Raw genomic sequence first — 26,993 nt, 5'->3', positions numbered from 1 at the left:
TGATGCTGTAACTTGCAAGGCTACCCTAGACACAGGCAAGATGCATGGAAAGGACATTGAATCTTAACAATATTATATTACATTGTAAAACAAATACAAATTCCTATTGCATAATACAGCCTTTGCCAAGCTGGTGTCCTCCCTATATTTGAACTACAACTCCCATCAGCCTTAGCAAGCACGCGTGCTGGCTGAGACTGATGGGAGTTGTAATCCAAAACATTACACCAGGGTGGAAAAGCATAACAGGCAACTCTGACAAGTACAGATATGTGTGAAGAGCCAGAACCCTTTTCAGGTGTTCTGATTACAAGTTAAATTAGCAGATGAGGAGACCATGCTAGTTTCAGCCAGCATTGCTGTTGTCATCAGCTTTCACAATGGAGGCTCCCTGCATGGTTTAGAACTCTGGTTTTCCAGGGTTCTAAAATGCGCCAGGATCCTCCAGAAGGCTTCATCCTCTATCTCATAGAGGGCAGCCAGAATGTCAGCAAAAGCAGAGGTAGTGCACTAGTCCCCACAGCCCCCTCTTACATGGTGACACCCAATCAGAATGCCTGAAGAGGACTTGGGTGTACCCTGCATCACAGGCCTCTAGTCTACAGTTCCTACTCTAATGTAACTATGGACTTGGGTCAATAAGAACTGCTTCTATCTAATGACAAGCAGACTACTTGCTGGGTTATGTTTTATAGTAATTTTAAATATGGCTTCTTTTTTACTTTTGCAAGCCACTTGGATAGGTTTTGTAGTTGGGCAGTAACTATTACAAAAGTTCTGGGTTTGACCACAAGCCAGCCTTTCTTAAATGACAAAAATCAATAGAATGAAACCAACAGAGCAATCCTATGCTCACAGTTCACAAAGACCAAAGAGATAGCTCCAGGGTATAGTCTACAAGTACATGGGGCCACCATTTTGCTGAAGCTAAGCAGGTTTGGGTCTGGTCATTGTTTCGATGGGAGACTCCTCCTGGGAGCAATATGCAACAGAGATACAAATATAAGGAAATATATAAATATGCCACTGCTAAAGCAGCAGAATAGCCAACGTGTGTTTTGCCCCGGAGGAGAGGAAAAAACATAAAACCAGAAATATTCTGTCCTGATGGCTCCCACCCACACACCTATAGGAACTAACATTTTAAAGAAATCAATGGAACAATGAACTTCTCAACATTTTCAGAATGGGACCCTAGCCCTCTGGGGAAACTGAAAGAAAATAATGTATTAAAAGAGTTTGCATGTGGAAATCCAAGTTTTATCCCCACTAACATATCTCTGCTCTGTTCTACTCTGTGCACACACACATGAATATTGCATAAAAACAAGACAGACCAATGTTTTGCCATTGCCTTCAATTTAGGGGGCAAAAACCTAAATGTGACCCTTTCTCCAGCATATATTGTTATATCCACTTAAAGAAGGCTTCCCGCGGAGTTAAAAATCAAATACAGCAGCTGAGAAGCCTGGAGGATGAGAGGGAAAACGTGAATCAGTAGATATCCATTTGCTGCCTTAAGTGATATGCTATAGAAGAAATGCATTAGTCTTTTAGACTGCAGGAGTTCAGTAGAGCAGAAAAACACACAGTCTTAACTTCAGAGATAAGAATGGCAGAACTATACAGTTAAAAATGGAGTCTACTCAACTCTACAGCTCTCAAACTTCCCCCCCAAAAGGCGACCTCCTTATTAATGCAGATATTGAGCAGCCTTCATGACATTGTGCCATCTCACATGTATATCTCAGCTTGCCAAGATGTTACCCATGCTGAATCTCCAAGCTGCCAATCCTTAGTTCAAAAGCAGGTTAGGGATGGGGGGGTGAGGGAGGGGTGTATGCAAGGGGGAGATGCTGGGGGTGGATGAAGTGGATAGAAAATGGGCACCATGGTAAAGTGAATTATTGTTCGGGTAGATGTGTACACCTAGATCTACTTTTCTGATATTCAGTCAGAATGTACATGGGATAGGGTGGGGAAGGAGTTGAAATAGGGATCATACACACTGACATTGCTCCTGATCTGTCCATGGTTATATGTAGGTCTCTTTGTCTATATTGTTGTATACTGCCTTGATCTTTATATGTGGGTGGTGTGTGTGTGTGTATAATTATCATTTGAACCCCAATGTCCTTTGCATCCAAGAGCATCTCTTCTCTCCACACCCCAAATATGCTTCTATCCCTTTCTCTGGCACCTTGTTCTCCACACACACATCATTTTATCTTTTCCCAAGACATCTCTTCCCCCATACCACACATTATTCTCTTCCTAACCCTAACCCTAACTCTAACCCACAACCAAACCTTTACCCTAACCCAGAAACTAACCCAAACCCTAATCTAACCCTTACCATAACCCTAACCCAGACACTAACCCTAAATGGTACCCTAAAACTAACCCTGAACTTAGCCTTAACCCAGAATCTAACTCTAATCCAAAACCTAGCCCCAACCAGAACCCTAACCCAGAACCTAATCCTAACCAGAAACCTAACTGTAAAACTAACCTGAACCTAACCCTTACCTAAAACTAACCTGGAACCTAACCCTACCCCACAACCTAATCCTAAAACTAACCCTAGATGTAATGTGGAACCTAAACCTAACCCTATGTCAGAACCTAACCCTAAGCCTAACCAGAAGCTGAACCAGGAACCTGATCCTAACCCAGAAGCTAACCCTAACACAGATGCTAACCCTAAATGGGACCCAAAAACTAACCCTAACACTAACTCAGACTCTAACCATAACCTAGAACCTAACCCTAAAAATAACCCAAGAACTAACTGAGAACCTAAAATTAACACTAGTCCAGACCCTAACCCTAACCCTAACCCTAACCAGGAACCTAACTGGGAACCTGTCCCTAACCCAGGCCCTAACCCTAACTCTAGCACTAACTCTAACCCTAACCAAGAACCTAACCTGGAACCTGAACCTGACCCTAACTGGAACCCTAACCTACAACCTAACTAAAACCCTAACTGGAAGCCTGAGCCAGACCCTAACTCTAATCTGGAACCTAAACCTAACCAGAACTCTAACAGTAATTCAAAACCTTAGCTTAACCTGGACCATAACCCTAACTCAGAAACTAAGCCTAACCTGGAACCTAAGTCAAAGTCTAACACACAGCCTAACGATAACCCAAAACCTAACCCTAACCCTAACCCACAACCTAGCACTAAAACTAACTGTACCCAAACCCTAACCCAGACGCTAACCCTAAATCGACCTTAAAACTAACCCTAACACGGACCCTAACCCTCACCTAGAACTAACTCAGAACCTAATCCTAGTTGAGAACCTAACCCTAACCCTAACCAGGAACCTAACCTGGAACCTGACTGTAACCATAAAACTAACCCTAACCCTAACTCTACCCCTAACCGTAAATCTAACCTGGAACTTAACTCTAACCTAACCCTAATCCAGAACCTAACCTGGAAACTGACCCTAGCCCTAACCCTAACCCTAACTGGAACCCAAACCCAGAACCTAACTGTAACCCTAACTGGAAGCCCAATCCTGACCCTAACTCTAACCTGGAACCTAAACCTAACCAGAACTCTAATGCTAATCCAAAACCTAACCTTAACCTGGACCATAACCCTAACTCACAGCCTAAACCTAAGCTGGAAATGAACTCAGAGTCTAACCTGCGGCCTAACCCTAACCCAGAACCTAACCCTAACCCACAATCTAGCACCAAAACTAACCATAACCCAGACTCTTACCCTACCCAAATGCTAACCCTAAATGGGACCGTAAAACTAACCCTAACACTAACACTAACCCAGACCCAACCAGAAACCTAACCTGGAACCTGAACCTAATCTAGAACCTAACTCTAAAAATAACCCTAGAACTAACTAAGAACCTAAAACTAACTCCAGTCCAGAGCCTAACCCTTACCCTAACCAGAAACCTAACCTGGAACCTGACCCTAACCCAGACCCTAACCCTAAAACTAATCCTAATGTGGAACCTAACCCTAAACTGGAACCTACCTCTAACCAGAACCCTAATCCTTTTTTTTCAATTAATTTTTATTCAAATTTTCAAAACCAAAACAATACAAAAAGAAAAAACACAAATCAATAACTAATACAATAAAAAAAGAAAAAATATATAAAAATATTGACTTCCGATTTGTCATAGTTCAGCTATAAATCTATAATATATAACAAACCTATCTCTTAATAGATTATAAAATCACCTTCCTCCAGCGGTTATCTTAGTTGGTTTCAAATCTCATTAACATCATATCATTTTAATCTTCCACAAAAAGTCAAAGAGAAGTTTCCAATCCTTAAGATATATGTCAATTTTTTTTTCTAGATAAACATGTCAATTAATCCAACTCATCAAGTCTACTAAGTCCAGTAATTTCAAATCGCTCTCTTTCATTATCTGTATTGGTTCCATCGTCCATCTTCCATCTTTACGCACCCAATAATCTTGCTGTCATAGTCATATAATAAAAGTCCGATAGGAATTTCCTCCATCACAGATATTTTCTTGCCATCAATTCCGAACGTATCACTGAAGTATTGTTGCAAAGCCGCATCTCTGTTCCTCTTTTCCACATGATACACTAGTACACCTCTTGAAGATTTTTCCGTTGACACACAACAGGGATTAATTCTGTTAACTTTCTCCATTTCAAGTTCCATCAAATCCTTCCAGTCCAGGAATTTTTTTGAGCCGATAATATCTTTATCTCCAATCTCTTCAATTCCTTCAGGGACAGCGCTGAGTTCCAAACTGTAATATTTGTCTCCAGGATCCATCACAGCCAGGAAATCCAAATCTTTTTTCATGTCCATATTTAATCCAATCTCCATAGTTTGAACCTTGCCTTTAATTTCTCTTTCATCCTTTGGTTTTCCAGATCTATCTTTATTCTCCTTTCTCATAGAATCCTGAATTTCTTTCAGCTCCTGTCTCATTTCGTGAAATTCAATTCTCCACGCTTGTCTATTATTTCTCAGTTCTTGTTTTATTGAGTTAATCCCATTCATTATTTTCTGAAACATGTCTAAAGATAAAGTCCCTTCTTGTACATCCATGATCTTCTTAATTGTCATTCTTAAAGCCAAAGGAACATAACTCCTTCAATTTTCAATGTCCCAAGCAAAGAGCAATTTATTTCTTTATCCAGTTACAAAGGAGTTAATCTTTCCAACCAACTGACGTCACACGCTAGACAGCCCTTATCTCTTATATGCCCAGAAGTGCGAAAACAGCTTTAGTTCACAGCATCCAAATAACTAGTAGCAGAGAGAATGAGCAGATTCATAAAAAAAAAAAAGTAGATCAGGAAAAATAGTCCCAGACATATATTACACAAAAGTCTTATAAATCAAAAAGATTTTTCTTTTCTCTTCCAATCAGAAATCCCTCATCCGTTGTAATCTTTATAATGCTATTTTCCATGTCAGCTTTTTGCAATAAAAGAAAGATAAGCTATTTTTATTTTCTTCCCCCTTAGTTCCGTGAGTAAAAAAGGAAAGTCTTGACTCACCTAGGTTATCTTAATTGCTGTTACTTTGACAAATCTCTTTAGCTGTATAGATAAGAAAGTAATAAGCGTAGACAGGAGAATGCTTGCCTGTTAAACCGTTATTCTTTAAAGAAAAAAAAAAGGGTCACTTATTCAGCTGAGCTAGCATAGAAATCCTCGCTCCGTCCGAGCTGCTTGAAGACCTTCTTTCACAGACAATTCTGACGAATTCCAGACTCCAACAATCACAACAAAGCTATGTGGGAAATCTCATGTTTCTTCCTTATCCGGAAGAAATTATCCCCAGTCAGAAAAGACCCTTCTGACTGAATTTAAAACTGAAAAAGTTTCATCCAAGACGGGAGCCCGTCTCAGAGCTGCACAGGCGGAGGGATCCTCCTGGGAAGTCACCAGAACCCTAATCCTAACCAAGAACCTAGCCCTAAAGCTATCCCTAACCCAGACTCTAACCGTAACCTAGAACCTAGCCCTAAAACTACCTTGGAACCTAACCTTAACCCTAAAACTAACCTGGAACCTAACCCAAACTCTACCACAGATCCTAACCCTAACCCTAACCAGAAGCCTAATCTGGAACCTTACCCTAACCCAGACCCTAACCCTAAAACTAACCCTAATCTGGAACCTAATCCAGAACCTAACTCTAACCCTAATGGGAAGTCTAACCCAGACCCTTAGCTGGACCCTAACTTTAATCTGGAACTAACCCTAATCGGGACCCTAACCCTAATCCAAAACCTTACCCTACCCTGGACCATAATCCTAACCCAGAACCTAAGGCTAAACCTAACCTGGAGCCTAACTTGGACCCTAACCCAGAGCCTAACCCTAACCCAGAACCTAACCCTAACCTGAAAGCTAAAACTAAACAGTAACCCAGAGCCTAACCCTAGCCAGAACCTTACCCAAAACTGAAACCTAAAGCTGAACCCTAACCTGGAGCCTAACCCTAGCTGAAACCTTAACCCTAATCCAAAACTTTAGCCAGAACCTAACCCTAACCAGAACCCTGACCCTAGCACAGAACCTAGCCATAAAACTAACCCTAACCCAGACTCTAACCCTAACCTTGAACCTAACCCTAACCCTAACATAGAACCTAACCTTAATCCAGAAACTAAATCTAACCAGAAGCCTAACCCAGAACCTGATCCTAACTCAGATCTTAACCCTAAAACTAACCCCAATCTGGAACCTAACTCTAACCATAACCAGAACTCTGACCCTAAACCTAACCATAACCAGAAGCCTAACTCAGAACATAGCCCTAAAACTAACCCTAACCAGACTTAAACCCTAACCTAGAATCTAACCCTAACCCTAAGCAGAACCCTATCCCTAACCCTAACCTAACCCTACCCCAGAACCTAACCCTAGCCCTAATTGGAAGCCTAACCCAGACCCCAAGCCTAACCTGGACTCTAACCCTAACTGGAACCTCACCCCAATCTGAAACCTTACCCTTACCTAGACCCTAACTCGCACCTGAACCATAACCCTAACCCAGAACCTAAGCCTAACACAGAACCTAAAACTAAACCCTAACCTGGAACCTAAAATGGAAATTGACTCCTTTTGCAACTCCCATCTGCATCCCATTTTCACCTTCACCTCCTTTTCCCTCCCTTCCCCTCCCTTTTCTCAACTCACCCTTGCACACAGACTACCCCCATTTTCATTTTTCCCTCTCTCCTATTCTGCAGCTCCCTTTGCACATGCATGCACACACACAGAGTGATATATATTGAAAATGAAATGGACTGCCTTCCAGTCGATCCCGACTTATGGCTACCCTATGAATAGGGTTTTCATGGTAAGCGGTATTCTGTATCTTTAAGAGGAATAGACTCTTAAGGGCAAGCCTGTCAGTTAGCTTGTTCTGTTAGAGAAGGTTAAGTTCAGTTGATGGATGTTGTAGATATAAGGATGTTTGTTAATATTCACTAATAGGCAAAAAACCTTGCGGTTTAAGAATGTACCTATAGCCCACAGATATTTCTACCAAACTTTAAAAAGCAGGGAAATTGGGCAGCTATAGTGAATGCACCAGGGGAGCAGGAGACCTGAACTCCTCTCTGAGATATTGTACTGCCCTACAAAGTTGTCAAAATGCAAACACAATTTGGGTTGGTCTTTCACAGTCCAATCCACTTGCTGTGTAGCTTGGAAGAACTTGGTAACGTGCCTCTGAGCATATGGTGAGTGGTAAAATGTCTGTTCTAAATTACTACATTGAATCTGGACCTTCACGTTGAAGGTAACACATGGTATCAGAAGTGAAATACATTGTGTGAATGTAGTATGGAATATTTGAGGGCTTCGCATCCTTTATCTCTCTCACATATGGCAGCTGAGGAATGGAAGAGGGGGGTGTTTGAGTACAGCGAGAAAGGAGGGACACTAAAATTGCTGCCCTGGGCTCCTACTGGGAGAAAGGGCGGATATCAATCAATCAACTAATCAAATAAATAAAAGGAAAAACAGTGGCATTTTTAAACAATGGCAGAGGCTTGAGGGAAGCAGGGATTGAGGAATACTCTGACAAAACGGCAGTTTTTAAAGAATGCCAGAGGTCTGAGTGAAGCAGGGGTTGAAGGGCACCAAGAGAAAAGGGTAGTTTTAAAGGGTAGCAGAGGTTTGAGTAGAGTAAGCAGGGGCCGGAGTACAGTGAGAAGAGAATCGGGAAAGGCTGTGTTGTGTTAGCTTCCGTGCTTACTTACTTACTTACTTACTTACTTACTTACTTATTTATATACTGCCCCATAGCCGAAGCTCTGTGGGTGGTTTACAGTAACTAAAAACATTAAAAACAAATATGCAAATTTAAAACACATCTTTTAAAACAATTTAAAACACAATTTAAAAATTTAAAACAATTTAAAAAACACATGCTAAAATGCCTGGGAGAAGAGGAAAGTCTTGACCTGGCACCGAAAAGATAACAGTGTTGGCGCCAGGCGCACGTCGTCAAGTGTACCCATCTCTGCTATTTCTTCTTGTTCAAACTTTTTTTTTTTAGCAAAAAGCAACAACCCCCCTTCAATGTTGCTCCTTTCCCAAGCTATTCAGACCTCTCGCTGTTTTAACCCACCACATTTCCCTTGTCAGCATCCCTCCCTTCTCACTCCCATGCCATGGCCACTGCTGCCGTGTCACGTGCCTTCTCTTATGCTCGCCTACCCATGCCATGACTTCATGCACATCAAGGATTGCAATGTAGCACTACAAATCCTCCAGTTGGGTCTGTGTGATGATATTCTTACAATTTTATTGTATGCAATATTATATCTATAACTAGAGATTGGGGACCTATGGCACTCCAGATGTTGTTGGACTACAACTCCCGTCACCCCTGACCATTTGCCATGCTGACTGAGGCAGATGAGAGTTGGGGTCCATCAGCATCTTGAGGGCCACAGGGTTCCCCATCCCATGTCTAAACAGAACCTACCAAGTATGAAAAAAGTTGTGTGTGCACAGGGCCTCTCCATGTGGTCAAGAATCCTCCAAAAAGCAGGATACCTAATTTTCAGTTATGAGCATGTACAGTTATACATTTTTATGTTCCGGACCTTCAGAGGATTGCAGGAAGGCTGGAAGAGGGAACAACAGGTGTGATGCAAACTCCCACCCATCTCTTCACATATTTGCCGGATGTAGTAGCAGCCAGTGTAGTGGGTCAATACTGCAGAGCCACCCTTCTGACATTGGTATTGCTGCAACTTATCTGGACAGGGCAGGAGAGGTGGCATGGTCAGGACTGTGTGGATGCACCTCTGGCAGCACTGGACTGGTAAGCGGCAGGGATGATGGTGTCAGGAGGACACCAGCTACCACACTGGCCACTACCGACTGAATGTCTGAAATGGGCTTTGTATCTACTCTTGTGTCTGAAGCAGCAACTCTTGCAGCTCCAATACAAAGGAAGTGGAAGCGCCTTGTGGTATAGGCGGATTGAATACCCATCACCTGAAGTCAGGAATGGTGATGTCATCTTATTGACCTGATTCCACCACCATCCTTTTTATTAACATGTTTAGTTATGATTGTGAATATTGGCTTGGACCCAAAGATAAGTTAGCTTTATCATGTTAATGGAAGGAAAGTTTTTAGTCCCCTTCCTCCCGCTTGCAGTCATCCATGACTCCTGAAATGTCCCCCTGGAGGGCTGGGAACATCTACCCCCATCAAACAATGCAGGATGGAACAAGGAGGCCTGATGGAGGAAAAGAGATGAGAAACTTTCCTTCTGTGGACTTCCTTAACTTATGTTAAGATCCAAGGCCACTTTTGGATGATTCCTCCCTCCCTACATCGCACCCACAGGAATATAAAAGGAGCCCCGCTGAAGCAAACCAAAGGTCTACCATCTAAGCCAGCATCCTGTTCTCACGGTGGCCAAAGAGACGGTGGTGGCTGGTGGGTCCATGTCAGTGGGGCAATGGAATGTGCTGAAACACCTTGGGCAGCTTCTTGAACATTTGGATTAAAACCCATAGCAGATTCCCCCAATGATATGGAGCCACCAGTCACCACTGCAAACAGACGCCGAGAGGAAGCCACAAGCAGGGCATGAATGATATAGTACTCTCCCAGAAGGGTTCTCCAGCAACTGGTATTCAAAAGCATAATACCCCAATACTGGATGTAATATATAGCTATAATGATCAGAAGTTAGTGATAGCCTTATCCTACTCAAATTTATCTAATCCTCTCCCCCCCCCATGCTGCCTGTTTGGGACAACAATCCCCCCTCCTTTAAGCTATTTTGGGATCCAAGGCGCTAAAAATATCTCAAACAACTACAATAGAACAAAATTAGTCATTACACATGTCAAATACTGAAATACAAACTGAATTTAGAAATATCGCTCAAAAATACAATATGTAAATACAAAGCACAATAATGGAAACCAACCAACCAATACTCCAAGGTAAACGTAACTTCCAATAATACCAAATTAACACAAGCATCCTTTCCTCTATTTTCAATGTTCAGGTTGTGAGTGCCATTGCTTACACCAGATGTGGGGAACCTTTGGCCTTCCAGATGCTGCTGAACTATAGCTCCCACCATCCCTGGCCATTGGACATGCTTGCTGAGGCTGATGGGAGTTGTAATTCAGCAACATCTGGAAAACCAAAGGTTCCTCATACTTGGCTTACACCCATGCACAAGAGGCTTGGCAGCATTAGTCACATTACTCTTGTGTATCTGGTCATCATATAGACAGATTTATTAAACTGCTTTATGAATAATTTGCCCTCCAGCACTAATGATGCAATTCAGTGCATGTGTAGAACAGAACATACATAAATTGTATAGCCAATGCATGCACAGAGAGTTCTAATGGGTAGTAAGTACAATCTTGCACTTTGGTTCAATAGCCCACGCTCCTAATCAATCAGAACCAATGAATAAGCAGTTTTGTTCTGACATAGTTTTTAGTTTGAAAGCTCATCTAATGAAGCTTGTGTATCCAGATTCCAGAGGTTGCATCATAGATACTAAATCCCACTTGGAAACTGAATAAGGCTTTTGACTTTTTAAATATGAGAGAAATGAATGGGTGAGCAAATGTTACTTGCAAAGAGATAGCTAAATTGAGTAATTGCATTGATTAATTGATTAAAGGTTGCTGCCTTCATTTTTAATTGTTTTGATGCTTCTTTAGTTTGCTCTGGTTGGATATTCAAGATAATATGTCTTTATAGCTTGATCTTTTGCTTGTTTTCTTGTATACTCCACTGAGTTAATGTGACTTAATTCCAGGTAAGTGGATTGCAGCTCAAACTCAAGAAATAAATATCACTTTCTGATCTTTACAGTATTCTGTTATTCCTGAGAGCAAAAATGCTGGAACCAATTTTGGAGGTAGCTGTAATTTCCTAAATTAATTACACCAGCATCATAGGAAAACCACCTCTTCAATCTGACTTATATCTGTGTCAGCAAAAAGAGGTAGGTGCATGCCTCAACTTGTCTCATTTCATGGATTGCATCTCAACACAAAGCTTTAGCAAACATATGTTTGGGCAGTTTGCTTAGGCTAACTTTTGATGGCACTTGTTATTGATAGAAAAAGTCTCAGCTTTTACAGTTAAAGCCAAAAGCAACAAATAGTAAAGTTGAGAGAGAAGAAGAAAAAGGATCTGAAAACAAGTTATTGAATGGACATTGCAATCAGTTAAGATTACAAGACTGTGAGAAACATCGTTTTAGAAGAGCTTTATCAATGGAGATACTTCTTGGTTTTTAGAGGAAAAATAAAAGACCCATTTATTTTGTACAGCATTTGGGTAGCAGGGACAGATCAGGTTTAATTTTATGGATAACTTTTTAAGAATTTGTGGATCTGGTCTGGTAATGCTTTGTGTTTTTTCCCCTTTCCATAAAGCTTTTATTATTATTTTGTTGCTGCATTTTAATCATTTCGTTGTTTTAGAATTGCTTTTTAGTGTTATGGTTTTAATTACCGGAAGCTGCCTTGAGCACAGGGAGAAAAGGGATATATATATTTTACATAACAATATCACAACTTTTTTAAAGTTTCTATTCTGGAAGAGGCAAAAAAGGAAGGCTAATCACTTTATTTTGACTAAACTTCATTATGTCAAATCTGCAAACCTTTTAAGAGGCATTCAATCAACATTAAAAACTTGCCATAAGATAGCTAGAGAATGAATCAGAAGGTTAAAAACAAACAAGCATTTTCCAAACTGAAATAAGTGCACAGAGACACTTTATTTAACCATGTGAAAAGTATAAAAGTATAAATAAGCGCTGCTCGGGGAAAGAAATATAAGTTTCAAAGGCCTGACTGAATAACGCAGTTTTCAATAAATAGCTAAAAGTAAGCAGGGATAATTCCTGCGGAGCCTCATAGGGCAGGGCTCCCCACACTAAAGGCTTAGTCCCTGGTAAAGGCCAACTGAACCTCAGAGGCGTGGGGAACCACCTGATGTCCCCCTGCCTACTTCTAGACTTTTTTGAACCACCAGACATTTTTGTGATTAATCAATATTTGTAACAGGAGTATGTTTGAAGGAGATGGTTTTTGAAATAGCAAGTGATGGTTCACAGAAGCACCTATGAATGGGCTTCTATTGATCAGAAGTCTCTGAGTGACTGTAGTAGTTTTTCGTCCTGACAGCTTGTAAAACCATTTAGAGATGTTCTCTCTCACTGAAGTTTCTCTGAATTGTGATTTATTTGGTCATCATCCAGTAATGTATTTATTTATTATTACATTTCTATCCCATCTTTCCTCCAAGGAGCTCAAGGTGGTGTACAAATATGGTCCTCCCCCTTCTGATTTATCCTCATAACAACCAGCAGGGATTTGAACTCTGGTCTCCTAGGTCCCAGTCCAACATTCTAACCACTACACCACATTAGTTCTCAGGCATCTTCTTGTAACTGACATGTTCTTTGCTACTGCTGTGAGATGCCAAGCACTGAAAAGGGTGAGAGGATGGGCATAATGGGCAACAGCACTGGGGAAAAAGATGGAAGAAATCTCTGGGCAGGTATTTGTAGCTTGGATAGCGACTACAGTCACCTGAATAGCTAGTATTGCTGTTGGAATTCAACAGCCTCTATATAATGGCCTTGACTGAGCAATACTCAAACCAAAAAGTACTGTGTGCACACGTTCCATGCAGAAAAAGCTGCAAAAAATATATTAATGGATAGAAAGCCTAGAAAGGCCCACTTTTGGGTTCTGCCTGAGTCAACTAAGTATTTTCTTTCAACTTTCTGGAAAGAATAGCTAGGCTGAAATGTACTCCATTTGCTAGGAGGGGGAAAGTACATTTAGAAAACAGCTGATGCCTTTAAAGCGTGAAGCTGGGTTAGTGGGTTAAAAGTGACTGAAATGAGAACTGGCAGGTTAAATGTCCACCAATATTTTCTAGTTAGTATAAATTGCCTGAAACAAGTGAATGTGAAATTGTTGGGGAAAGTGTTTTGCTTTTGCCTCGGTAAGGAATACAGGTTTTAATGTAAAATTCCTCAACATTTACTGTTAGTGGTTCGTTGGTTTGTTTGTTTTTTATTTTCCCAGGTGTTTTCTGCAATTGCAGCAAAAATAATTCCAATAAACAGTCATCCAGATTACTAAAGATATAGATGTCCTTCCTATTAGAAGATAATACGTAATTGAAGCAATTGGTGTTTAGTTTGATAAAACAGATTGCAGACTTTGAAATGTGTGTGTGTTACTTATTGCTTATTTTTTAAAGGTATCATTCACAAAATAAATATATATTATTCTCTCTCTCTCTTTCTCTCTCTCTCTCTCTCTCTCTCTCTCTCTCTCTCTCTCTCTCACACACACACACACACACACACACACACACACACACACACACACACACACACACACACTATAACATCTAATAAGATATGCTTTGGTTCCAGCTCTGTGGAGACACTCTGGATTGGTGAATACATGTATAACAGCATGGATTATGTCGGTGTCCTTAGTCCTGACCACAAACTGATTCAGTGAATCTTGAAATATTCATAGGAAAACCACCATAACTGGTTGTTCAGTGGAAAGGTCTGAACATGAGGAAGGCCGCAGCCCAATGGTAGAGCACATCCTTGGCATGAAAATGTCCCAGGTTCAGTCCTTAGCATCTCCAAGAGAGCTCCTGCTGCCACCCAGAATACACAGTACTGAACTAGATGGACCAATGAGATGACTTGATGCAAGGTAGCTTCCTATTTTCCTAACAGCCTCAGTAGTGTTCAGAACTGTGTATACAGCTCTTAAAAATAAACAGGTCATCATCTAGCCAAAGTTAAGCATTTTTTAGGCCTAAAATGGATGTGAGGCAATTTCCCCCACCCCCCTTTAAAGTAGCCATGGGGAGGCTGATCAAACCCTGCTGCCACCACCAAAACCAGCTATTAATTCCATGAGAAGGAGAGGGGGGGAAATACAAAGCACAAAACAGGTATCTGCATTTTTATACAGTAAGACTAACAGAAGCTTTGGGGATCTTTTAGACCCAGAAAAAGTTTTTCTGCTCCCCACTCCTTTGTTCTGGGCAGTCAGCCAGAATACTCTGTGTTCCATAAACAAAGCTGATAACATGCACCTGCTTCTGATTAAGTTGACCGGTTAAGTTGACTAGTTGTTGATGAACAAGTCAACTCCCCCCTCCTCGCTGTCTCTAGCAGGCAGCACATAGCAGCTGACAAGGCAATGTCCTTGAGACTTTTCCTATAAAATGGAGACAATTCTCTGTAGTTCTATCAGTCTTTCAGACTGATCCAACATACTGCTGTGCTTCTGCCGAGAACCAGAGGTCTGCCACACACTGGGGTGAGATTATTCCAATTCTTTCCAGATAAGAGCTAGAAATGTATTGAAATATGTTCAGGGAAATGTAACTTGTTTGCAGAGTAACTTGTATAATGTATCAAGTAATAGAACCTTTTACTTTAGTAACATATGTTAACTACATACTGCAATGTAAACCAAAGTATAAGTGTAATATAAAATCCTGAGCTGTAATATATATGAGAGCTACTGGCTAAGGCCACTGTAAGCCTTTATGGATACCATTATGAGCTATAACCAGTCAAGACTTTGACCCTGACCTATATGATTCTATTTTATTGGCTGAAGCCAAATACACGTGTACTTGTAAGGATGTCATGAATATACAAATAATAAATAAATACAATTTATAAAGATATTCCACTGTTGAATTCCCTTTAATTTTCCTGAGATACCCCTAAACCTTAGTACAGTCTTTGGTAGGACCTCGACCATAGTTCACCTAGAACAACAGACCTAACTGCTGGCAGAAACAGCTGGTGTGGAAGCTCAGGTGACCACAACGTTTGTCATATAAGTTGTCTGTGGAGATACGGACTAGGGCAGTACTCAAGAACCCTCAATCCTGTGTTTGTACAAGAAAGAGATGCTTCAAGGACAATTCACCTCTTCCTCCCAGCCACAGGTAGATCACCTCACAATCAGCCCCAGCAGTAAAGGCATTTGGGAACAAGCGAGAGCAGGTATGAAGAGTCTTCTTCCCTCTGTTCCTGCTCCTGCAGTGCTGTAACATTTCAATGCGGGTCTCACTTCTACACATAGCAAACTCAGAATGCGATAGCCAAAATGGCACCACCCATACACAACAGGGAGGTATGAGCAGGCTTGGGGGAACCCCAAGGAGTGCCAAAAAATTAAGAAAACAAACCTAAAAGGAGGGGAAACCCAAACATGAGAACGGACTATGCTCAGAGGCCACAGAATGCTGCCTGACTGTTGGAGGAGGGGAATGGCGAATCCTGGGAGAGAGTATGACTGGCTGGTTGGAACCCTGAAAAGAAGTGCTTCACACTGCAACAGTTTGCTGCAGGCCCCACTTATTGTTATTCACAGGTAAAGGCCCATCACATTTTCAGGCAGGAGAGGGTGAGGATGGAGTGCCCAGGTCTTTTCTCTAGGCGTCGACTTCTTCAACTTGTCCCAGACTGGATCCCATTTACTTTGTCCTACAGAACTCAGTGGAAGCACTGAAGAGCAAGCTGGCTCCTATCTACATAGCCTGCCCAGATGTGTAGTGTGGTCACGGTGGAGTGTGATGGGGACTGTTTGTGAAATACAAATCAGATTTGTGAATGGAGTAGGTACCATGCAGGATGGGACTTGAATCTAGCACCAAGTGGTACATGTGTGGTGTTCTTGTTATCTCTATCTGAAGGAAAGGGGAAAAGGGTGCCAGATTCAAATCAGATACTCCTTTCTCCCTGTCCCCCAATCAAATATGGCATCGCCGATTATATTTTGTACTGCTATGGTGCTTAGAGGCAAATAGTATCTTGTCCTGTATTTGTGTATATTTCTGCAATCCTCTCTGGGAAACATTTTGCTTGAAAAATGGCCCATAATTCAATTTAATATTTTATTTTAATTTTTAAATTTAATTTAATAAAATTTTAAATTTAAATTTAAGCTAAATAAATACTATCTTGGAAGAACATCAAAAATTGTGACTATGCCAGAGTTAATAAACCTTGCAACACTGGTGTATCTGACAAGTATGCAAGTTCCAGATGAGCCTAATAGCATTCAAAAGAGAAGTGAATGTTCACCTCTGCTGTCCTTCTGACTGCAGGATTAGAGATTTAAATCCTACAGCTGGATGTTTATTCAAAGACGCTTCAGATCTCATAAATCCTGACCTGAGTTATGCAGAGAAGATTTACAAACGTCGCTGCTGTTACTCAAAAAATGCAAAGCTGTGTATTTTAGTTCACACCCAATCACTTGGAAATATGAACACACACGCATCTTACATGTGGGCCATAGATTTCTGTTTGTGTAAGGCCAGACTACTGTCAGGAAGGCTAATTTCCCAATTCGGTGTCCTGGAATGAATTGTATGAAAACAATAAAGAATTTACACAGCAATGGGTTTGCAGCAGGGGCATGCCAGCATACAGGTCTCTCAGGGATTTACCTTCTTCTGGCCCCTTCATTTATAGTACAGCTCTATTTATTTATAAGATCACATACAATAACCATGCAATAGCATTGGGTTCTTTTACTTGTTTTACTTATGGGGAAGGTTTGATGGCACTAGGGTTGTGTGTGGTGCTTCTGTTTGGGACCAGAGAATAGCAATTATGTATGAACTACAATGGCTGCCAATACGCTACCAATCTCAGTTCACTGTTTTGTTGCTAACTTATAAAGGACTTGGATCCCAAACACTTAAAAGGCCTCTTAAATCAGGCCTATGGGGCAGAATATAGCTGTGATTTCTGTTTTTATGCTTTTCTTTTTGTGAAATATGGTTTTCATGTGTGTAGTGATTATGTCTCAGTTCTGAAAAGCAGTGCTATATTAAAAATACCTCTTTATCTTGGGCGTTTTTAATTAAAATTATTTGCAGCTCAGTGCTGTTACATGGCACCAAACTGCTGTTTCCTAGGACATACGCAGGAGGGAGGCAAGTATGGCAAATCATACATTTCAAGAGTCGGATCGTCAAAGCCATGTATCTCTGAAGCACGTGGAACTTCCTTTGCCGTTCAACTCCGAAGTCCATCTATCTAGTCCAGCACTCTACCTCCAACGAGAATAGCCAGCCAAAAAGTTCATGTGCTCTAACAGCTTCAGGACAGGGAGAAATCAACCCACCACCCGTTCTCCCCCCTTGCGAAGGATGGGGACAGTCGTCTGCTATTTTCTCTCCCGTCCTCCTTATATTCCAGGAATGAGGCTGGGGCGCGCCTGGCACGGAGAACAGGTGCCGGGGTTAATCCCCGGCGCACGGGTTAATCTCCGGCGCACATGAAGCCTGGATCCAAAGGCAACCTCCCCCAGGGATCTCTAAGGGAGCGAAGCCCCCCGCCGACAGTGTTCATCTCCTCGCCACCCCTTCCCCGTCGCCGTCCGCTCTTCTACGTGCTCTGTCGGTCCTCCCCCACTCCTGCGCAATGGAAGGAAAGAGAAGGCGAAGAGTTCCGGCAGCCAATTGCCGCGCGGAGGGGAGGGGCTCAAAGTGGGGATCACGTCCGCCTCCAAGCCCAGGCGCGCACACCGGCGAAGGGGCGGAGGGATGGAGGCTGATGGCTGCGCGTCGCGCTCGCCGCCGCCGATCGCCGCCTCGGTTCCTCCTGGCGGCGATGCGGCCGCAGCCCCTGCCCTCCTGGCCGAGCCGTCAGCGTGTCTCCCGGACGCGGCTCGGGCCCCGCTTCTTCCCTCCTCCCCGGACCTGCTGGAGTTCGACGACGATGAAGACCTGGAAGTGTTCAGCAAGGTATCGGGGCTGGGAATCCCTCTCCCCGTGGTTCCCGGGGAGCCTGGCAGCCCTCGGCTATCCTGTTGAGGTGCTGGGGGGGGGAGTACAGAACCCCTCCCACAGGGCGCCTCTTTCTCTCCCCCCCCATCGCCAGACACATGCAAGTCGCTCTGCTCGCTCCTCCCGCCCCTTGTCCCGCCGCCCTTTGCTCTCGAGCTGGCCGGCGGGGTGTGTGCAGAGTGGGATAAGTTCACTTTCCTTTTTTTTTGCCAGGATCCTGATGATATGACAGGGACAAAAAGGGGAGGTGACCTGCCCGGGCGAGGGATCCGTGTCCTGTAATTGCTGAGCGGCCCCGTCCGCCTCCTGCCCGCCTTTTGGGTGAAAGGGGAGACGCCCGCCTGGGTTAGAGAAGTTTTGCAGAGCACTTTGGAAGATCCGCCTGCATCAGCAGGAAAGGTTGGCATCCGCGCCCTGAGATCAGCCTCCTTGAAAGGAAGGCGAGAAAGAGGCCGGAAGACAGCGGTGGCGCGTACACATTTCTGACTTAAAACCAAAATAGGTCGCTCTTTTTCTCAGTTCGGAGAGCCCACTGGTTTCGGGGGGCGGGGACGTGTCAAAAAGCACAAGGAACGACGGGATAGATAGGAATTCTGGCTAACATCGCGGCATCCATCACTTCCCTAACCAGCCAGCCGTGAGAGCACCCTGGATGCTGGACCCAGCCAGTGTTTTCAATGCAGCAATTAGGACATTGGAGGCTGGCTCTGCTGCAGGTTCCCTCTTGGTGTGGAGCAGCGATGGAGGAGCTGTGGCCCTCCAGCTTCTCCTGGACTACAGCAGCACCCATCCTCTCTGACCATTGGCCATGTTAGCTGGGGCTGGTGGGAGCTGGACCCCAGCAACATGGGGAGAGCCACAGGCTCCCCAGCTCTGTTGTAGGGGCCTTCTAATTTCACAGTACTCTGAGTAGATTTGGACCAAAACAATCTCTGGGCAACCTTTTCTTCCTTTTTCATTTTGTCCTGGTTACAATCCATATGTCTGCTCAGCCACTGCAGACCAGGAAAGTGGTGAGATGTTAACTCCCCATTCACGTCTCTCAAGACTAAGGGTCCCCCCTCCAGATATCCTTTGTGTCGTTCATTCTTGACAGCTTGTGGTCATGGTGATATTGGGGCAGTTACACACAATCGTGCTTTCAATCCTGTTTGTGCCTGCAAGCTTTTCAAGGTGGACATACTTCTTCATTTCCAGTCGGTGTGTACCCCATAATTTCCTGCTGAAACCCTGTAACTTTGCATGCCACAAATGTTCCCCTTTATTGTTTGTCCCACTTTTGTTGTGCTGTAGTGCAAGAGTAGCCCTCCAAATGGCAATAATGTGAAAATATTGGGAAAGCATCACAGATCAAGTAATATATCAGAATGATGTGTGGACGGCCTAGCATAAATCCACCAGGAATGCACTTTTATTGTGTCAATGATATGTTGCATAATACACTCACACACAAAAACACCATTCTGGAGGGGCCCTGAAGGATGCTTTACATTTGCCATGACAATGGTGTGGGAAACAGACTTCTTATGGTGTCTGGTTTTCTCCTTGCTGTAACCACCGGTAATGCTCATCACATGGATCAGGACCATCATGTTTTGTCTCCGTACCTGATAAACATACGAGGAGGCTGTGGAGACGCATTGGGCAACATCCCTAATTTAGGTGATACTTTCAAACAATCTTCCCTTATGCACCTAATATCTCATAGTCATTCCTAGAAGCCAAATGTGGGATAAATTGTGTTATTCATTTTTATCCTGAGGCAGGTTAAGCTGAGAGATGGTGACATACCCGAGGCCAGTGAGTAAGCATTGTGAGCTTTTATAGGGATCCAGAGCCACCGCTTCCTGTTTCCTGTCCATCATTCTCCAGTGCTCTAAACGTTTTATTTATTCATTTTATTGCACTTGACAGCTGGTATAGCACAGTGGGGAGGAGAGCCTGGCTTGGGAGTCCAGAGTCTGTGAGTTCAAGTTCCCGCTTGTGTCTCCTGGGTGTCAAGGGCCAGCTAAAGATCATCCTCACAGTGTGTGGCTCATGGGTTACGTGCCCTGCCACCTGTGCAGCCGTGGGCAAGCTGCGTAGTCCCAATGAGCCCAGTTGCCCCTCAGCTGGCAGTTGCAGACAAGGAAGGGGCTGGCTTGTGGAGCTGTGGCAAGCTGAGCAGGCCGTAGCCAGCTGGGGAGGACTAGCCTCAGAGAGAGGCAATGGTAAACCCCCTCTGAATACCGCTTACCATGAAAACTCTATTCATAGGGTCGCCATAAGTCGGGATCGATTTGAAGGCAATCCATTTCCATTTTTTAATTGCACTTATATCCCACCTTTCCTCCAAGTTGCTCAAGGTGGTGTACATAGTTCTTTTTCCTCTTTGTTTTATCCCCACAACAATCCGGTGAGGTAGGTTAGGTTGAGAGATTGTGACTGGTCCAAGGTCACCCAGCAAGCTTCATGGCTGAGTGGGGATTTGAAACCTGGTCTCTGAGGTCGCAGTCCAACAATAACCACTACACCACACTGGCTCAGTTTTATAGGAGGGATCCACAAATTTTGTCTTGGTTCACTAGCCAGCTGTAATATGTGGTCACCACTGGTGGCTTCATAGTCTGCTTTGCAGCCAGAAACTTGGGGCATGGGAAAGATGCATCATCATCATGCACTGGGCTTTGGTGCAAGCAAAAGCTGTTACAAGTCTCTCGTGCTGCTCCTGCCTGCTCCAGAGATAAGTGTGACATCTTGAAACACCTGCCTTCCTTTCCGCCTGCAGTTTGGGAGAGAGTTTCTTTCATGCTGTGCAGAGAAGTGTCTTGGTGTGGCTTCTGCCTGCTGCAGGGCCCAGTGTGATGTAACATACCCTTGTTCTCCCCTGCCTCGGCCAGAGGACAAGTTGCACTGAGTAAGAGAGCCATTGCCAGTGAATTTGAGGAGGTCTAAGCTAAGTGTTTCTGGGCCAAATATCCCATTATTATTATTAGTAGTAGTATTAGTAGTAGTAGTACTAGTAGTTCTAGTTCTAGTAGTAGCAGTATAAATAACATTTGCCATTTCCTTTTCACCATAGAAATGGGTTGTAGAACAATCAATGCACCAAAAGTAATATGGTGTTTAAAGCAATAAAACCATAGGCCCAAGCATGAAATAGGAATATTTTATTCCCTCATCCCACATTACTTGAGCCTCCTGACTCTTCTTTTCTAGTCTGTGATGCATCAAGAGCATTTTTATGCTGCTGGTTGGCATACACATTGGTCAGCAGGCACCAGTGTAAGAGGACCATTAGTCTCTTCTTCCTCTCATTGCTGTTAGTGTGCTCACGGCAGCTGAAGCTGAACGGGCCCAGATAGTTGTGCAGTCCTTCCTGGGTAGGACAGAGAACTGCAGAAAACAACTCCTCTCTCTTGGGTACAGAAATGACTATTGTAAGCCCCACATGAAGTGTGAAATGAAGCCACATTTTACATGCATTGGCAGTTCTCCTCCATCTTGTAGCATGTTATGAGGAGGTTGGCCAGGGCTAAAGAAAGATATCACAATGGGCATTATTTGGAACGGTGGCCCAACAGGTGGTCATTTGGTGAGTTGGCTTCTGTCATCAGTAATTTGCAGAAAAGCACATTGTGCCAAAAAAAGGAGAAGGATCAGGCATCAGGGCACGCTAGTCTCCACCTCTGTTGCTTACACAAATCCACCCCTTGCCAGCTGTGAGTTTAAAGCATGTCGATACAGGAACCTCGCTTGGGGTGCTTTGGTGCATTAGCACCAATGACTCACCAGTATTCAGCTGAGAGGAGTGTGCTGCATTTTCTGTGGAGGAGGAATGCCACCTACTTTGTGTGCTGCGGCCTTTTGGCTTGCAGAAATCAGCACAGGGGGCTTCATACTGCAGCTACCTTGAATGTCAAATACAAACCAGTTTGTTCGTCCACTGCCTTAATGTGTGACTCTCTGCCCTAACCTCTCCTTTCAAGGAGTTCATGGAGCTGACGCTACCCAAGCTCTGGAGCAGCCACTCAGTATAGCATATGTGGCATCTTTTTCAGACCGAGGGCCATGTGGTCAGCCTTCCTCCGCCTCCTCCTCATTATTTGAATGTATATCCCGTCCTTCCTCCCAAAGGAGCATAGAGCAGCAAACATAAACAAAATAATTTAACAAGAAAAAGAAAACATCTGAAAAACATTCCGAAACACAAATATAGTTACAACATTTTAAAACACAGGTAAAATATTCTAAAATGCATTTAAAAACATTCTTTCATCAGTGATCTTTGAGTTGCCAGGAACAGTCAACTTTAGGCTGTAATCTAATACAGTAGGGCCTCACTCATATGGCGGGTTACGTTCCAGACCCCCGCCTAAAAGCGAAACCCGCCGAAAAGCGGAACTCATTCAATAGAATGGTACCCGACGCCCGAAAAACGGTGTAAAAGCGGAACAAGCGCCGTATGAGTAGGGCCTTACTCTAATTGAAAGCCGCTGTATTAGCGGAACGCTGCAAAGTGGGCTGCTGCAAAGTGGGGCCCTACTGTACATGCTTACCTGGGAGTAAGTCCCATTGAACCCAATGGAGCTTTCTTCTGAGTAGACATGTATTGGATTTCCCCCTTAGCTGTCAAATGCCTGGGTAAATGGGAATGTTTTTAAATTCCTCCTAAAGTCAATAGTAATGGAGACACACGCACCTCACTAGGGAGGGCATCCCACAGTTGGGGACCCACCACCGAAAAGCTCCTGTCATGGGTCAGTGCCAGCCAGGCTGTGCTCAGTGGTGACGCCATCAACAAGGCCTCGCCTGCTGATTGCACCATGTGCAACTGGTAGGTGGGGCCAGAGGCAAAAGTGGGCTGAATGACCCATGAACATTTTTACTTTTGTATAGTAGGCTAGTTTTTATACGCGCTCACATACACCTCTCTGTCTTCCATCCAAGCAACTAAGACACATTATATCAGCCAGGCAAAATCATGCAAGGCGAGTGCGATACATGGCTGGTGAGAGGTGTGGCCCAAGGGCCAGATAGAGCTGACCGGAGGGCCACATGTGGCCCCTGGGCATGACGCTCCCCACTCCTGGCAGATAGGGAGAGACCAGCTCTGGGAATTAGTATGTGCAGGCACTACTGCCCATGTGGGAGCCGTCACACACTTGAACTCCAGGTAGGTGGCAGAGATGCAGAAATTTACCCTGGGCAGGGTGACTTTTGCGTAGCTTCTGTATGAAAATAGTTTGACTTTTGATAGAAAAAGCAGGGACAAATGTAAAGGCATTTAGCCCAAACGTTTAGGTTGCCCGCCAAAGCATACATTTCACTGGTGTAGAAAAATATCCCCTAGATACTGTAAGGGTCTGTCACAGTTGATGCTTTCAAAATTCGGTGATTTTCAAATTAAGGGAAACCACTTAATTTGGAAACTCAGTGAACTATGGTGCTGAACAAACTTTCCACAATGCCCTGTAATGAACTATACGTTGTAGGTATTCTGTGTTGTGGCTGCGGTTCAGGCAAGTCGGGCGATATTCCACAGTCTAAATGCATCCTGTGTGTAACCCTGCTCCACACACACATACCCCCTCCTTATCTCTTAAGAGGAGGAAGGTTCCCCTATCATTTTGGAAGAGTAGGAGGTCTAATGTGAGAATTTCCTAACTCCACTGAAGCACTAGGGTTCCACACCACACCCTGACCTCTGTTTTGGTGCTTGTCCCACAAGTTGTTGTTAACTATGTATTGATGATGATGCCTGGCATTATAATAGCTTCAAAGTGTTTTAAGCTTAAGACATCTCCATTGGGCTTGCTGTTGGAAAGCAGATGATATGCCTTCTAGTTGCATCAGAGAAAGGAAAGTGGGCACCTTCAGGCTGCCAGGGAGCGATTCAAGCACATACCGGGAAATGTAGGTTTGTGCAAGTGAAGTGGATTAAAGTGCTTTCTCGCCCTAGTGCAACAGGCTTTTTGTGGTTAGCAAAGTTATGGGGAAATGCATTGATAAGTGTAGAGTGAATGATTAGTGGGAAGTCATATAAACACCCTGCAAGCAAACCAGAATGAATGCTGATTGTGTATAGCTTCCCTGCAAAACAATCAGAATGGATGCTCTGTAAAGACCAGATACAATGTAACCTCCGTACAAACTTTGTGCAAGCAAATCAGGATGAATGCTCAGTAAATAGATCATTTGGAGGAGCCCAGTATGGAACTGAAGGGTTGTCCTATCTGCATCTTGCCATTCTTGTCTATCTTTGGTCTTCAGATTTCAGAGAGCTATTAATAAAATGGAAGTGCAGGGGTTAGTTTCTGATCCTTCCTTAATGCACAGCAGAACTCAGATTTAAAGGACTTTTATATAGGAAAATCTATGCTCATACTCACAATGGAATTAGATTACGTTGGACTTGGGCCTTAAGAACATGGTCTTAAATTCCTGCTCAACCATGAAGTCTGGTGGGTGGCCTTGGGCCAGTCGTTACCTTAGGTTAACCCACCTCACAGGGTTGCAGTGAGGTTAGGGCTGTGTATTCTATCCTGAGCTCATTGGAGGAAGGGACAATACAAATATTGATAAATAAAGAAAAATGTGTGTCTAGGAAGCCCTGCCATATCGATATTTTGTATTCTAGATGAGTATATGGCTCCATCTACACTATACATTTAATGCAGTATCATACCACTTTAAAGAGTCATGGTTTCCCCCAGGATCCTGGGAAGAGTAGTTTGTGAAGGGTGCTGAGGGTTGCCAGGAGACCCCTCTTCCTCTTCAGAGAGCTACAATTCCCAGAGTTCCCTGGGAAAAGGGATTGATTGATAAATCTCTCTGGAGATTGTAGCTCTGTGATGGGAATAGGGGTTTACCTCCCTCTGTTCCCCTTTATCCGCCACCCGACAGGTCCATGTTACAGTCCCCTTTTCTTGAAATAATACAGGCAGGAAAAAGAATCTTGGAAATATATCATGTGTAATTTGTACCTCAGCCTGTCTACATCTGTAATATAGTGATACTCTAAGCTGGCCTACCTCACATGGTTGTTTTAAGGCAGAGATGGTGAATATTTTTGGCCCAGCAGGCCAGATCTTTATCTACCCCCACCCCCATGGGCCAACATTGAGAGTTGGGCAGGGCCACCCACCAGTCCATCATCTGATGTTATAATGATGTCAGGTGATTGGCACCTGTCAAAGTGCAGCGCTTTGCACAGTGCTTCCCAAATGCCTGACAGGTCAACTGGTTGTTAGGCATTTGGGGAGCACCATTCAAACCACTTTGCAAGCTCTGTGCTCAGTACTTCCCTTTGCCCAGTGCTTCCCAAGTGCCAGACAATTAGCTGGTTGTCATACATGACATCAGGTGCAGGGCATGTGGGTGCAACTTGGCCGAAATGGACTCACAGGGTAAATAGGGATGCCTGGCAGGACAAATTTGGTCCGTGGGCAGAAGGTTCCCCATCCCCTTATTAACAAAGCACTATATAAAGGCTAAATACTGCTGTTATTTATTCTCAAGCACAGATTTTTTTTGTTTTTTAGCTCAGAGTTTGATTTGAAGGGCTCATGGGAAGTATTGAATGTGAAACTGTAAATTCTTGCTGAAATGCATGGTGGTAAATTAATCATGAGACATTTCACTCCAAAGAAATTAGTGACTAATAGTCATTCTGTATTTCTCAAGTTTATTAAACAGCAGCATGTGCATTTGCATCTGTTTCTTTCATCAAAATGTCACAATCCTTGCCTGTGGTACTAGTCTGGGTCAAATCAGGCCAGCCTGTAACTTCTACTATTTTATTATTATTTATATATTAAAATATTTCTATCCATCCTTTCCATTAAAAGAAGAAATCAAGCTGGCATACAAACGAACTAGAACAGAGTATATATACATAAAATGTAAAACACTAAGAAATATATGATTAAACAATAGGCAGATGTGAATCAAGTACTGGAAGCATAGAACATTTAAAAAATAGGCAGAGCAAATGCCTGTTAGACGAGAAGGTTTTTTATATCGTCAGTTGATTGTCAGAAAGGGAGTGAGATGGGCCTCCTTACGGAGAGGGTTCCAAAGCCCAATCATGCCCACTAGAAAGCCATCTCCCAATTAATAAAATTCAGATCTTGGAGGGATGCAACATCTCTAGAAAAACGTAGTGAGTAGGTAGGCTATTGGAGGTTAGGATTTGAAGACTACCATGATCAAGTAGACCAAGGGGACGTCATTAAAGGGTTCACATAACAACCCTGCATGCCTTAGAAGAACATGTGGGAAGGATGCTGGGGCCCTCCAGGCTAGACCCCCCCCCATCAGCCACACACCCTGTGGCCATGCCGAGGTGGAACCCAGACTGGGTCAAAGTTCTCCTTGTGTGGAAGAGTTCTATGTACACACATTGGTACATGCCTAAACCCCTTCTGACGTGCCCCAAACGTGTGGATGGCATGGGTGTGTGGCAACCAGGCACATTGGTGTGCGGTAGGGTTAGGCCATGTGACTCCCCTTGCACATTCTTTCAGCATGTGTGGGTGTGGATCATGTTAACCCCTTTTGTCAGTTGGTGGCTCAAGGCAGAAGAATAGGAAATAGTGAGATAATTGTGGAAGCCTGGAAATTAGGGTCTGGCAGGACTGACCAGC

The 26,993-nt window shown here is 43.5% G+C and overlaps 1 protein-coding gene across 2 annotated transcripts in view; it reads left to right on the top strand.

Moving 5' to 3' along the window:
• Positions 1–18,070: 18,070 nt before the first annotated feature.
• The window catches only part of SNX7 (sorting nexin 7), a 72,818-nt gene continuing 63,895 nt past the window's right edge, over positions 18,071–26,993 (top strand). Inside the window, exons 1-2 of one of the 2 annotated variants that reach the window (XM_061633706.1) lie at positions 18,235–18,324; positions 18,580–18,765. Coding sequence is in view for 1 of the 2 variants with exons in the window: in XM_061633705.1 (XP_061489689.1) it covers positions 18,124–18,324 (201 nt within the window). In the remaining variant the exon portion in view is untranslated. Of the gene's footprint in view, positions 18,325–18,579; positions 18,766–26,993 lie in introns of both variants that reach the window. The other variant, XM_061633705.1, reaches the window with a different exon arrangement.

This window comes from Rhineura floridana, chromosome 6, assembly GCF_030035675.1.
Source record: "Rhineura floridana isolate rRhiFlo1 chromosome 6, rRhiFlo1.hap2, whole genome shotgun sequence".
NCBI lineage: Eukaryota > Metazoa > Chordata > Lepidosauria > Squamata > Rhineuridae > Rhineura > Rhineura floridana.
Note: the sequence above shows the minus strand (reverse complement) of the source record. Positions and strands in the feature narration are given on the sequence as shown.